Genomic DNA, 13,957 nt, shown 5'->3' with positions numbered 1-13,957 from the left:
AGTTTCAGGGAGAGAATGGATTCCACTGCTAAAAAAAACATACACCATGCTGCCTCTCATATAACCCAGATGATTTAAAACTGTATGCACATGTATGTGTGTATTTAGATGTGTGTGTATGCATGTATGTGTGTGTATGCATGCATGTGTGTGTATGCATGCATGTGTGTGTGTGTGTGTGTGTGTGTGTGTGTGTGTGTGTGTGTGTGGTGTGTCCATGTGCACACGATAGCGGAAGGGGTCCATGTAGCGAAGGAAGGAATCTACTGAAAAGAGGGAGAAAAAGAGGAAGAAGAAAGACTGTTATCTCATGCTTTCTCTGTCAGGGAATCTAGATTCAAAATGTGCACATGAGGGCTGTTTAGTGAGAATGAAGGGACCAGTAGGAAGAGCAGGAGAGGACGAGAGAGCAGTGAGGTGGGAGGTGAGCAAAGAACACACACCCATGAAAATGCCATAGCGATTTCTCAGAAAATTGGGAAACAACCTTCCTCAAAACAACTCTGAGATTCCATCTTACAACTGTAAGAATGGCCAAGATCAAAAACACTGATGACAACTTATGCTGGAGAGGTTGTGGGGAAAAGGGAACACTTCTGCATTGCTGGTGGGAACGCAAGCTGGTACAGCCCCTTTGGATGTCAGTGTGGCAATTTCTCAGAAAATTAGGAAACAACCTTCCTCCAGACCCAGCAATACCACTTTTGGGTATATATCTAAAGGATGCCCAATTGTGCCACCAGGACATGTGCTCGACTATGTTCATAGCAGCATTGTTTGTCATAGCCAGAACCTGAAAACAACCTAAATGCCCCTCTACCGAAGAATGGATAAGGAAAATGTGGTACATTTATACAATGGAGTACTACACAGAAGAAAAAATAATGACATCTTGAATTTTGCAGGAAAATGGATAGAGCTAGAAAACATTATTTTGAGTGAGGTAACCCAGACACAGAAAGACAATTGTCACATGTACTCACTCATAGGTGGTTTTTAAACATAAAGCAAAGAAAGCCAGCCTACAAACCACAATCCCAGAGAACTTAGACAACAATGAGGACCCTAAGAAACACTTACATAGATCTAATCTACATGGGAAGTAGAAAAAGACAAGATCTCCTAAGTAAATTGAAAGCATGGGGACCTTGGGGGAAGGCTGAAAGGGGGAGGAGAGAGGCAGGGAGAGGAGCAGAGAAAAATGTAGAGCTCAATAAAAACCAATTTAAAAAAAGAAAATGCCATTGTACTGAAACCTATTCTTTTCTACACTAAAAGTTTAATTAGAAAAAAATTCTGAGAGTAATCATAGAATATCCAAAAAGCTTCAAGCATTTCCCAAAAATTATATAGCATGTGAATAATGGGTAGTAATTTAAAATATCAAATAGGCCATGATTATCACTGTCAGCTCTCGGGACAGCCATGGAGCAGGTTAGAGTAGACATCTCATGATGTTCGGTCTAGATGAAGATCTGTCAGTCAGCGGGCAAGTTGTCAAAGTGTTGAGAAAGCCTGGGAGGAGCTGGAGTTTGGGTGTCAGGGGTGGAGACAACTGAAATACAATGTAATCCTGTGTGAAATTCTCAAGCATATTGACAATAATAATCATTCTCTAGGAATAGTTTTGAAGACTCAGTATGTTAATGTACACTGAAGGTCTGGATGTCCCCTCGCTGAAGCAAAGACTGTAAACTCTCCAGCCTGTATCAGATAGAAAAGTGAAGAGTCCAGACTGACTGAGGGGCAGCTCAATCCCATGCCCTTGGTCTTGTTCCCATCACATTCTCATCTAAGCAGCAATGTAATCACCCACAAAACCAAGATTGGTAACTGCTGGAGTCCTACGGAATGGATCCTTTGGGGATATTTACACAGCCAAGCTGTTGTTGCGGCTGATGGTCTGAAAAGGCTAGAAATCTCCCAGCAAGATGTATGATTGCAACATGAACATCAGCAGACTTACACTGAGAGGAAGGATAAGGCGGAGAAGATCAATATTTGTGTTCCTAAACCCATGTCAGCAACAATAGTAGGCTGCCGCCCTTCCTAGAGCAGTTTTTAAGCTTCCTCGTAAAGTTGTGGCTAAGGAAATGAAAGGTGACCACACAGGCAGCATATCTACCCACTGGGATTTGACCTAGAACATATATACATGAGCATGCCCGTTAACTGTGTGTGTGCCTGTGTTTGTCAGCGTGCTCACATGGAAGTCTGAAGACAGTCCCACAAGCTCATCTTTCTTTCTCTTACTTGAGACAGGTTTTCTCTATTGTTTGCCAGTGTACGCAGACTAGCTGCCCCAAGAGATTCCAGACACCCTCCTGTCTCCGGCTCCCATCTAACCGTAAAGCAGTAAGATTACAGGCACACGTACTACTGTGCCCAGCCTTCCACACTGCAGGGATTCAAATTCCCACCTTCCTCCCCACTTTCATGATCAACATTTTACCCACTCCGCCATCTCCCCAGCACAAATTTGCTTTGAACCATCGGTTTCAATTGGCCCTCTGAAAAGTGACCCTGTCAATCTTTTCTTAACACAGTTCTTGTGGTGACAAGAGGAGCTAATTATGTAGATGTGGTTTGCTGTGTGGCTACTATAATCAATAATCACAATACCACTGATCTATAACAGGCATCTGATAAACATTGGCTGTGGACAGATGGAGGAGGGTTTGCACAAATGAAAGTGTGCTTAGAATGGAAAGATGGGACAATCAATGGACTGGTGACCAGACTGGCATTTGAAGGCACGGGTGGATGGCTGATTGGTAGGGTGAACAGCTAGACAGCAGATGGCAAGGGATGGTGGGTTAAATGGATTATTTGAGCCATCTGACCATTGGTCTACAGCACCTTCTATTCATTAATTGGAGGTGGTACTCATGTATATACATGTATGTATGCAAGTGTGTGAACCTATGTGCACACATTCAGAAGGGAGGCTATTGGGTGTCACCCTCTGCTGCTCTCTGCCTTTATTCCCTTCATATAAAGGCCTCTCACTGAACCTAGAGATTACTAGTTTTGGCTGGGCTGGTGGCCAGTGAGACCCATGGATTTTCATGTCTCCCCACTTGGGGTTACAGGTATTTGAAATTATACCTGGCTGTTTCCACCGGTGCTGGGATCTGAACTCAGGTCTTCATGCTATGCAGCAAGCACTCTTATCCAGTGAGAGGCTCCCCAGCCCCCACTAACCTATCTTACCTTCTTTTCTAGTCTGTTCCCAGTTCTCCAAAGGAGTCTATGCCATCTTTGGGTTTTATGAACGAAGGACTGTCAACATGCTGACCTCTTTCTGTGGGGCCCTCCACGTGTGCTTCATTACTCCAAGCTTTCCCGTTGACACATCCAATCAGTTCGTCCTTCAGCTGCGCCCGGAACTACAGGAAGCTCTCATTAGCATCATCGACCATTACAAGTGGCAGACCTTTGTCTACATTTATGATGCTGACCGGGGTAAGCCAAGGGTTAAGGAAAGGACATGGTTGAGGGATGGAGAAAAATCAACAGCAGGAAGAGTGATGCCCCTCCTCCTTCTCCTTAGAGCACATGGGGAAGCAAGCCAGGTGCTTAATTTGTGTGCAATGATTTCTGGATGGCCAATATTTAACTCAGAGCATAAAAATATATCCTCTGAGAGAGATATCTAATCCGTTGAGCCATTCTACCATTCACAAGCTCTCATGTCTCTGAAGTCCAGGGTCTTCAGCAACGTGGATCACCGCTCACCGTGTGGTTAATAGAGCACAAAACAGACCAAGATCTGAATCCTAGGCTCTCTCCTCACCAGCCCTGTGACTCTGGGAAGGTTCTTGGTGCATCAGTGTTACCACTTGCTTAGTGTGTCGAATTCTCCATGCCTTCATTCCCTCATGTCCAGAATGAGAATGAATTGCTTCTGCTCAAGAATGTATTATGAAGATTTAATGAGCTAATGACTGAAACATGTTTGTTCATTGCCTACAATGTAGCAAATACCACCCTCACTATGTGGTATCTGCTGTCACCAATATCGTCTTCACCATCAACAGCAGCAGCACCGTCATCACCATCACTGTCACCGCCGTCACCGTTATCATCCCTATCATCCCATCATCATCACCACTACCGTCACGATCGTGAGCATCACCACCACCACCACCACCATCATCATCATCATCACCACCACCACCACCACCATCATCGTCATCATCACCACCACTATCACCACCATCATCTTGAATCAGTGTCACTGTCATCACATCATCACCACCACCACCATCATCATCACCATCATCATCATCATCACCATCATCATCACCATCATCATCGTCATCACCACCATCACCACCATCATCTTGATCAGCATCACTGTCATCACATTATCACCACCACCATCCATCATCATCATCATCTTGATCAGCGTCACTGTCATCACATCATCACCACCACCACCATCATCATCACCACCACCATCATCATCACCATCATCATCATCATCATCATCATCACCACCACCATCATCATCACCATCATCACCATCATCACCATCATCATCACCATCATCACCATCATCACCACCATCATCATCACCATCATCATTATCATCATCATCATCATCATTATCATGTGATAGAAACACCCTCACTCCAAACGTCATCATCACCCCTCTCAGCCATCGTTGCTGCCATCACCACCATCATCCCCTAGAGCTTTTTTAACCCTGCTCCCTTTGAATTTTGCCATCGCATTTCCCAATTGGTTTCCATATGCTTTACTCTGTGTAGCTTCTTTATGCTGGGGTGCATTTATCTGTCACATCTACCTATATGGTCCTCAGCTTCTTCTGCATTACATCCTATTTTCTCTGCTCACTCATCCTCTAACTAGGAACTCTTCTTCGGACCCCTATGCTGTGTGCTCGCCCTGCCCTGCCTCCCTCTTATGCATGGCCTTGTCCTGTAAGAACACTGTCATTGTTAGTGTAAAAAGATAAATGGTCTGGAACTTGAAAGCCTAGAGGCAGGGTAGCATTTCCCTGGCAGAGTTTCTCTCAGAGAAACTTAGAGACTTTGGATAGGAGGGTGGCTGGTTAAAATGGTTTTATAGGCAGAGGAGAAGGTACTGTTCAGAAAGGTAGGTGCAGAGGGAAGAACAGAAGCATCCATTTCTTTCTGTTTTCTTTGATCTCTTCTTGTCTCTCCCTATTTTGATGATTTCCCTTCTCTGACATCATCCACTGTTTGGGTCATCTGCCAGTGGTCCATTTCAGGACAACCTTGTGACATAATAAAGGCTTAAATCAGAAGTGGCAACTCCAGAAAAACGTAATGTAGCCCTAGAAGGAATTTCTTAGGTTTACAAAAGAACCCACACTATGCAAAGGGCTGTGTCCACCTCAAAACCCAGACCCTGAGTTGTGCCGTTTTCTGGTTGTGTAATCATGGAATGATGAAATTTGGTGTCCACATCTTCAAAACAGGGATCAGAGTAAGACCGACCCCTTAGAAACTCGTTAACTAAAAGAGGAAAGCCGGCAAAACAGTGCCAAACACACAGTGAGGGCTCAGCAAACATGGAGCTCACGCACACAACACAACTTATGCTGAAAATGATACAAAGTGGAAAATCAGATCAGAATCAATTTGGAGATGTTTCCTGGGGTCTGATGCCATATTGGTCACCATAGAAAGGATTAACAGTATCACTAGGAGTTAGACATGGAATGCATACAAAAGATTAATTTGCAATGTGACAGCAAAATAGCTGTCTGTGACAGGCACAATGCCGACCTACTTCCACCACCACCCTGTTCCATTCCTTGTCCCTGGAGCTGGAAAGCATGTGAATGCTGAGGCCAAAGGGGAGCTAAGGTTACAGATGCAAACAGGGCTGCTCATTAGCTGACCTTGGACAGTGACCATGGGAGTCAGAAGACTTGGCATCAGATTGAATCAGGAAGCCTGGGCCATCGTTGCTGGCTTTGAAGATGAAAAGGGCCCTGCGCTAAAGGATATGAGCAGAGAGAGCAGATAAACATGAGCTAGGGAGACAAGAGAATGGACTCTCTCCCAGAGCACTGACAAAGTGACGAGCTCCGCCAACAACACTGCCCTGGCTCCCTGAAATGTAGGCTGTACCTTTTCACTGAGACACGACACTAAGTTTGTGGTCCTTCACTGCACAAAAGCAAACAAGTGCACAATGGAGTCCGGAAGCAGAAAGCAGTAGTGCTGAGAAACAGGGCCCTCTGCACAGTCAACATTAATCAAAGGAGTGGGGGATAGAGAACACATTTACTGAACACCTACTGTGTGACCAAGTATTAGCTATTGGAGCCGTAACCAAATTCCACAGATTTGTCTCAGTTATTAGCTATCTTTAGATACTAGGTTGGCCTGTTCTATAAAAAATTACTAAATTTCCCTGTATTGGTTACTTTTCTGCTGCCATGATGAAATGTCCCGAGAAAAGCGTCTTAAGGAAGGAAGGGCATATTTTGGTTCAGAGTCCCAGAGGGACAAATAGTCAGTTCAGCATGCTGGGGAAGGCATGGCAGCTGGAGCAGGGAGCGGGACTTAATCCCATTGCATCTGCCCACGGTAAGCAGAGAAAGAGAACCAGAAGTAGGACAAAGCTGTAAAACCTGACCACCCATTCCCAGGGTCGTACTTCCTCTACTAAGGTTCCACCTTCCTAAGATTCCATAACCTCCTCAAAGGGCACCACTAACTGGGGATCAAGTAAGTGTTCATATACATGAGACTCTCTGCGATCTTCTCATTCAAAGTACCTCTGTCCCCAAATAATAACAGATATCATTTAGGAAACCCTTAAGGTATCAGAGCAGCCCACACCCAACACGCCTGTCTCATCTTCATCAGAACACTGGGAGGCAGGCGCTATTTATGCCACCTCTTTACCTTCAAGGAAATCAAAGTTCAGACAGGCAAGCAAGCTGGTCAAAGTCATTTAGCTTATACTTTGGATCTGAACCTTTTGTGAGGTTTTTAATCAAAAAGTCCTTTTTATTGTCTGCCCTGTCCTGTAAACAGAATAGCAAAAAAAAAAAAAAAAAAAAAAAAAAAAGGACCAGACGCTTGCGCTCTGTGGCATTCAGACCCACAGAGAGCAGGAACTGAACTTGTTACAGGAACAGGGTGGGGGACAGCAGGGACCACTGAGGGAAGTGGATGCAAACAGCAGTGACTGCAGAGAGAAAGTGGGCATAGAAGGTGGATGCAGACAGATAGCTAAATGTACTTGGTGGAAGGAGGGGTGGGCTGCATCAAGTGCAGGCAGCAGAGGATGTCACCTGTGAATGCTGACGCTGCCATGTCTCTGTCCGCCCCTCCACTGCAGGCCTGTCAGTCCTGCAGAGAGTCTTGGATACAGCTGCAGAGAAAAACTGGCAGGTGACGGCTGTCAACATTCTGACAACCACCGAAGAAGGCTACCGGATGCTCTTTCAGGACCTGGAGAAGAAAAAGGAGAGGCTGGTGGTGGTGGACTGTGAATCAGAACGCCTCAACGCCATCCTGGGCCAGGTACTAAAGGCAACAGGGGGCACAGAGCAGGCACCGGAGATAATTCGGGAGAAGATGCATGTGCTTCAGGTGTTAGGGAGAGGGGGTCTAAAGAGGACTCTTGAGGAGGTGAGACTTGATGCCTTCCATTTTACATTCTGTGAGTCCTAAAATTTTAATCTGATACTTGATGAAGTAACAAAGCCATGGGAGCCTTGATAAGACACTCCAAGGGGTCCTAACACTGGCTGACCAAAAACTTACTTCTTAGGCTCCTCTTTATTGTTAAAATTAAATTTCATTGTCTTTTAGAGCTTACAGAGCCTAAGCTGCAGACAGAGTCCTGAGTTCATCCTGGGCTGTGTCACTCACAGAACCAGTATTGGGTATCACATGACTTTGACCCGATGACCTGTTTTAGGGGCAACCTCCCTTTCTACTCCTTCCTCTAACAGTTCCTGCCTCCGAGAGCAGAAAGGATGGCATATCCTATGAATAGGTTCTGTAACTTCAACAGCTTCAGTTAGCAGGCTCTAAACTGTATTTGCTATGGTGTCAGAATCAGAGAAAGTCTGGCAGCCAAGCCGGGAGTGCCACTATGTAGATCACTGTCTTCTTTTTGAGCTGCATTTGTGTATTCAGATGAACTAGCAAGGAGGAGGCGTGCAGTCATGTTTGAACAGTGCCATATAATGAAAGATGGGCTTTTAAGGTACTTGACAATATGACAAGGCTGGTTAATGTTCCTCAAGACCCTGAACCCCCCGCGAGGGGCCTCATCACCAGATCAGTGACGGCTGTGAAGCCTCCACCACAGAACAGGGAAGACCTTGGAAGCCATGGGCTCTTTCTAGAGTTAACTATGTGTGTTCTGCAGTGTCAAGTGTAGATTTGGGGTTTGCTCTTGAAGAGAAACGAGCATAAAATTGTTTCTATGGTGATAGAAGTCCTCTGGGCTGTAGTCGGGTACTGAGTGCTAGCATCTGGGGTGATGGTGAGGGCAGTAAAGGGCAAAGGATAAAGGCAGAGATTCTGGAAGCAAACCAGCTGGGGGGCCGGCTTCCAGGTCAAGTGTTAGCTAGCTTCATGACCTTGGATCAGGCTGATAATCTATTTCCACCTCACATCCCCACTCTGCACAACAAAAATAACAATAACTTCCTCTTGACTGCTGTTACGAGGACTAGAAGGACCAGGACATGGAACAACCTTAGAAAGAAGTCTGTCCCTAGGACGTGGTGTGTGGAAATGCTGCCTATTGCTGCTATTCATAGTGCCAGCTGTACCGGCTTCATGAGTCATTTCCCTCTCGGACCACAAACGAATTTATCTGCTACAAACCTGGGGTGGGGGACAGGGATGAGCTGCGATGGGAAACAGATAGAATGAATGACTTCAAGGTGCCCTTACTAGAATGGTGGCTTGTCCTGGATTGTGTCATGCTGCTGTTTTCTGGGTGCTCACAGCCGAGGAAAGAAGGCACTGCAGTGACTCTTTCTGTAGATAACATTCATCCTTACACGCTGTAGATCAAATAGCTCCTATCCATTTCCCTGTTACAGATGAAGAAGAGTTGCTTTGTTTTGTTAACAAAGATCTCACAGTTAATATAGAAGAAAATCAGGAAGCAAACAAAGCTGGATTTGAGAACATGGTCCAATATCTTCAAAGCATAACTTTCCTCGTGACTGGAGCGATGGCTCAGAGGTCCTCTTCTGGTTGTTCCTGCAGAGGATCTGGGTTTGGTTCCCAGCAACCACATAGTGGTTATAACCATTTGTATTTCAGTCCCAGGAGATCCAGCTCCCTTTCTGGCCTCCACAGGCACCAGGCACATGTGTGGTATATAGTCATACATGCAGGCAAAACACTCATGCATTTACTTTTTTTAATACAACTTTCTGAAGTAAGGGATGCATCTCAACTAGTAAAGTGCTTGTGCAGCAGCACAAGCATGAGGACCTGAGTTCAACTCTAGCACACACTTACAGAGCTGAGTGGGGTGGTAAAGATTTGTAATTCCAGCCCTGAGGAGCTGAAGATGGCTGGTTGATCCCTGGGGCTCACTGGCCAGTGAGCCTATAGCCTACTGCTCCACACCAGGGGCCACCAGGGAAGAGGTTCCAGCTTTCTACTCCTCACGTCACATGGACTGTGACAGGTGCCATTTGAAGTGGAAATTTATCACTTAGGACTGAGCTATCCTTCGATCCTGACTACAAAGAACAATTAATTACAAGTCAGGGAGCCCAGGAACAATCAGCCACATCCGGAGTATGGAAGACAATTGTGAGTGAGAGGAAGGCCTGATGCCAACAAACCAGGAGTTTCAGGTCGCTTGGCTCAGGCAGGAAAGGGGTTGGTGTGTGGGTAACCATGCCCTCGGTGGCTAGAAAGATAAGTTCATCCCCGAGGATAATGGCGGAGATGGCGGCTCTGAGCTTGAGGCACAACCTCTATCTTGATTCATCCCTCTGCTGCAATGCTCACTGAGGACTCTGAAGTCCAGCGGTGTAATTAACCTTCCCAGCTTCATCCCGCCAGCGGCGTGGTTAATGCTGAGCTGGCTTTGAAGTAATGGAGACTGATCTGCTGTGTGGGTCTCGTGGATGCGTTTGTATCATCCTTTCAGCGCACTTGGGAAGACACCCCTGGGCTAGAAACCAGCCACTTTAGGGTGTACGAAACAGAACATCATCATCCTTGGAGAACAAGTCTGATCCATAGACTTAGTGTACAGAAAGGAAGCAGAGGAAGAATGACATCACCAAGCGCAAGCACACAGGGAAGGAACACATTTCATGAGAGGACCAGATAAACTATCAAACTTCTAATAGGAGTAGGGAACAGAGAAAAGAGCAAGCAATGATTTAATGGACTATGAAAGCAACCAAAAAAAAATAGGAATCAGCAGCCCTCTCCATAATAACCCTAAATGTAAATAACTATAACCCTCCAGTTGAATGAAGACTGGCTGATCCAATTTAAGAGAAATAACCAACGATGTATTGTCTATAAGAAACACACTAGCAAAAGACACCGGCTGGAAGTGATGGGAAGTCTGTATACCAAGAAAATGGAAACCCTAGCCGAGCAGAGGGCCGTACTTACATACCATAATGCGGAGCTAAAATTAGACAGAGGAAATAAAGGTCACTGCTACGTACGACTAAATGGAACCATCCATCAAGAAAATATGTACCAAATGTTGTTGCACACCAATTTATAGAAAAAAATACTAGTGGTCAGAAATGGACTGACAGAGTCAGATAGAATAAAGCTAAGTGGCTCCAGATCCCACTCATAAATAAGTAAATGTAAAAGGAGACGTCTCGTTTGTTTCCCGGTCGCCCGGACCTGAATAATCACACAGAAACTGTAACACTTCTTGGCCAATGGCTTAGGCGTATTCCTAATTAGTTCTTACATCTTAAATTAGCCCATTTCTATAATTCTGTGTATCACCATGAGGCTGTGGCCTACCGGTAAGGTTCCTGTGGACATCTTTCTTCTTCAGCAGCTACATGGCACTTCCTTGATTCTGCCTACTCTCTCTATATATCTCTGTTCAGATTTTCCACCTGGCTTTACTCTGCTAAGCCATTGGCTGAAACAGTTTCTCTATTAACCAATGGTAATAAAACATTTGCAGCATACAGAGGGGAATCCCACATGAAGTAGATAATTTAGTTAAAGAGAATCAACAGGGCTGGAGAGATGGCTCAGCGGTTAAGAGCATTGCCTGCTCTTCCAGAGGTCCTGAGTTCAGTTCCCAGCAACCAGATGGTGGCTCACAACCATCTGAAATGAGATCTGATGCCCTTTTCTGGCCTGCAGGCAGACACACAAGACAGAATATTGTATACATAATAAATAAATAAGTAAATAAATAAATAAATATTTAAAAAAGAGAATCAACAAATAAACTTCCAAGTTGTGCTGTAGATCAAAGAAAGACATCTGTAGAACATTCCATCCAACAGCTGCAAAACACCTTCTCCTCAACAGTCCATGCAACATTTGCCAAAATCTATGACATTTTAGGCAAGAAAGTAAGTTTTAACAAATATAATCAGAGTAATTCATTGTATATTATCATATAATAGTGGAATAAAACTAAATCAAGAGAAAAAGAAATGACATAAACTATACAAGAACCCATAGATTGTAGACTACAGTTTTGAATGATCAGTTGTTTGTTAAGGAACTCCGGAGGAAATATTTTCAAGTGTTTTCTAAATCCTAGAATCAAATGAAAATAAAAACAGAACTTATCAGAACCTTTGGGGTACAGATATATAGTTATTGGTGTTTATGCTAAAAAAAAATCAAATTGCAAATTTGTAACTTGGTATACTTCAAAGGTTTAGAAAAACAAAAACAGAGATCCTTAAAATCAGTAGACAGAAAGTAATAATAAAGATCAGATCACAAACTGATTAAATGAAGGTTAAAATAACAATATAAAAAAGAAAAGAAACAAAGTTTGGCTATTTGAAAAGAAAAGAAAATGAACAATCCCTTCCATAGACTAACCAAAAGAAATTGGTAGCACTAGAGATGAAAAGGGGTAATTACAGTGGATGCCAATGAAATCCAGAGGGTTTACGTTCTGAACATGTAGGAATTCTGGAAGAAATGGAATTCCTAGAAGCGTATGACCTACCCAAATTAAATCAAGACAGTAAAAGCAACTTCCTTAAGTCTGTATTAAGTGACGGAAATAGAACAGCGGTAATGAATCACCCAGCAAAGAAAAGTCCAAGACTGGAAGAAATCACTGCCAAGGTCTGGCAGATCTTTAAAGCAAAGCTCCTGAAATTATTTCATAGGCTAGAAAGGGAAGGAGCATTACCAAAGGCATTCTATAAAACACCATATCCAGATAAGGACGTGCAGAGGAGGGGGTCAGGAGGGAGAGAGACAGAGGTAGAGACAGGAAGGACGGGGAGAGAGGGAGGGAAGCAGAGAGAGACAGAGACTAATTTCCTTGACAAAAAGCAAAAACTTTATGGCTACCTGCACAGGATCGAGCTAAAAGCCTAGCATAAGTGGATAAACAACCTTTAGGCTCCACTCCTTACGGAGGAGCTATCTGAAGCTGATAGTCGTCAGGAAAGAGAGACTCACTCATCTCTGAGGACATGGACATTGATAGACTCCTCATGCTACAGTGGAGGCCCCACACCATGCACAGGTATACAGCACTAATTAGACTTCATGGGTTACAAAAATAAATAAAAAAAAACATGAAGTTATGAGAGGATCATGTTGGTAGAGATATCGCCGGAGTTAAAAAGGGCAAGCAGAGGGTAGATATAATAATCATGTAATATTTCATTGTTTACATATATCAAATTCTCAGGAATGACAAAATAAGTGTTTTTTAAAAAATGCTTATAAAACAAATTTAAAACCACATTAAAAAGATCAGGTACTATAGTCAAGTTAGTTTCTTCCCATGAATGCAAGTATGCTACAACAAACACAAATCAATCAATAAAGCATGGAGCAGGCTGAGCAGTGGTGGTGCACACTTTAAATCCCAGCACTTGGGAGGCAGAGGCAAGCAGATCTGTGACTTCAAGGCCAGCCTGGTCTATAAGAGCTAGTTTCAGGACGGGCTCCAAAACTAAAAAAAAAAAAACAAAAAAAAACCTGTCTCAGAAAATAAAAACAACAAAAAATAAAGCACTGATCATGTTAATAGATTCAGAAAAGCTGTTGATAAAATCCAGCATGCATTCATGATAAAATCCCTGATGAAATAACATACCTCAAGATAATAAAGACTTTTTTAACAAACCTACAACCAATATTATACTAAGCGGGAGAAAGTCTCCACTTTCTTCATTCATATTGACTATAGTGTTTGGAGTCTTAGAGCTATAGAGCAAGAGAAAAATAGAAGAAAGATAAACCGGAAACAAAGATGTCCAATTGCCTCTATTTGCAGACAACAGGGTTCTGTAGTTAAAATACTAAAGATTCTATTAGGAGGAGGCTCTTTGATCTGATAAGAATTTTCAGCAAAGTGCAAAAGATATGAAAACATACCAAACCAGTAGCCTTTCTGTACCCTAATAATGTACTTGCTGAGGAATCACTTTTTAAAATCCTATTCATACTAACTTTAAAAATACCTATGTATTTTCCTTCTTGTTGCTATGGTAAAATAGTCTGACAAAAAGTAACTCAGGGAAGAAAGAGTTTATTTTGGATTATAGTTCCAGAAGAATAGACTCCATCATGGTGAGGAAGCCAGGGAAGGGGGGCATGACAGCAGGAACAGGGAGCTTGCTAATGGCATTGCAGCTGCTCACAGGAAGTAGAGAACAGCAAATGGAGTGAGGTTATACCACTTCCAAGCCTGCTCCCCATGATATATTCCTTCCAGAAAGGCTACACCTACTGAAGGTTCCACATCCTCCCCAAATAGTACC

At 43.6% G+C, this 13,957-nt stretch overlaps 1 protein-coding gene across 6 annotated transcripts in view; it reads left to right on the top strand.

The window, feature by feature from the left end:
* Gria1 (glutamate ionotropic receptor AMPA type subunit 1) overlaps positions 1-13,957 on the top strand; it is a 316,597-nt gene that overhangs the window by 170,220 nt on the left and 132,420 nt on the right. For 5 of the 6 annotated variants that reach the window (XM_038326151.1, XM_038326149.1, XM_038326150.1 and 2 more), the window contains exons 3-4: positions 3,226-3,465; positions 7,351-7,535. In XM_038326151.1, the coding sequence (XP_038182079.1) occupies positions 3,226-3,465; positions 7,351-7,535 (425 nt within the window). The remainder of the gene's footprint in view (positions 1-3,225; positions 3,466-7,350; positions 7,536-13,957) is intronic. The other variant, XM_038326152.1, reaches the window with a different exon arrangement.

Source organism: Arvicola amphibius, chromosome 4 (genome assembly GCF_903992535.2).
Source record: "Arvicola amphibius chromosome 4, mArvAmp1.2, whole genome shotgun sequence".
Classification (NCBI taxonomy): domain Eukaryota; kingdom Metazoa; phylum Chordata; class Mammalia; order Rodentia; family Cricetidae; genus Arvicola; species Arvicola amphibius.
Note: the sequence above shows the minus strand (reverse complement) of the source record. Positions and strands in the feature narration are given on the sequence as shown.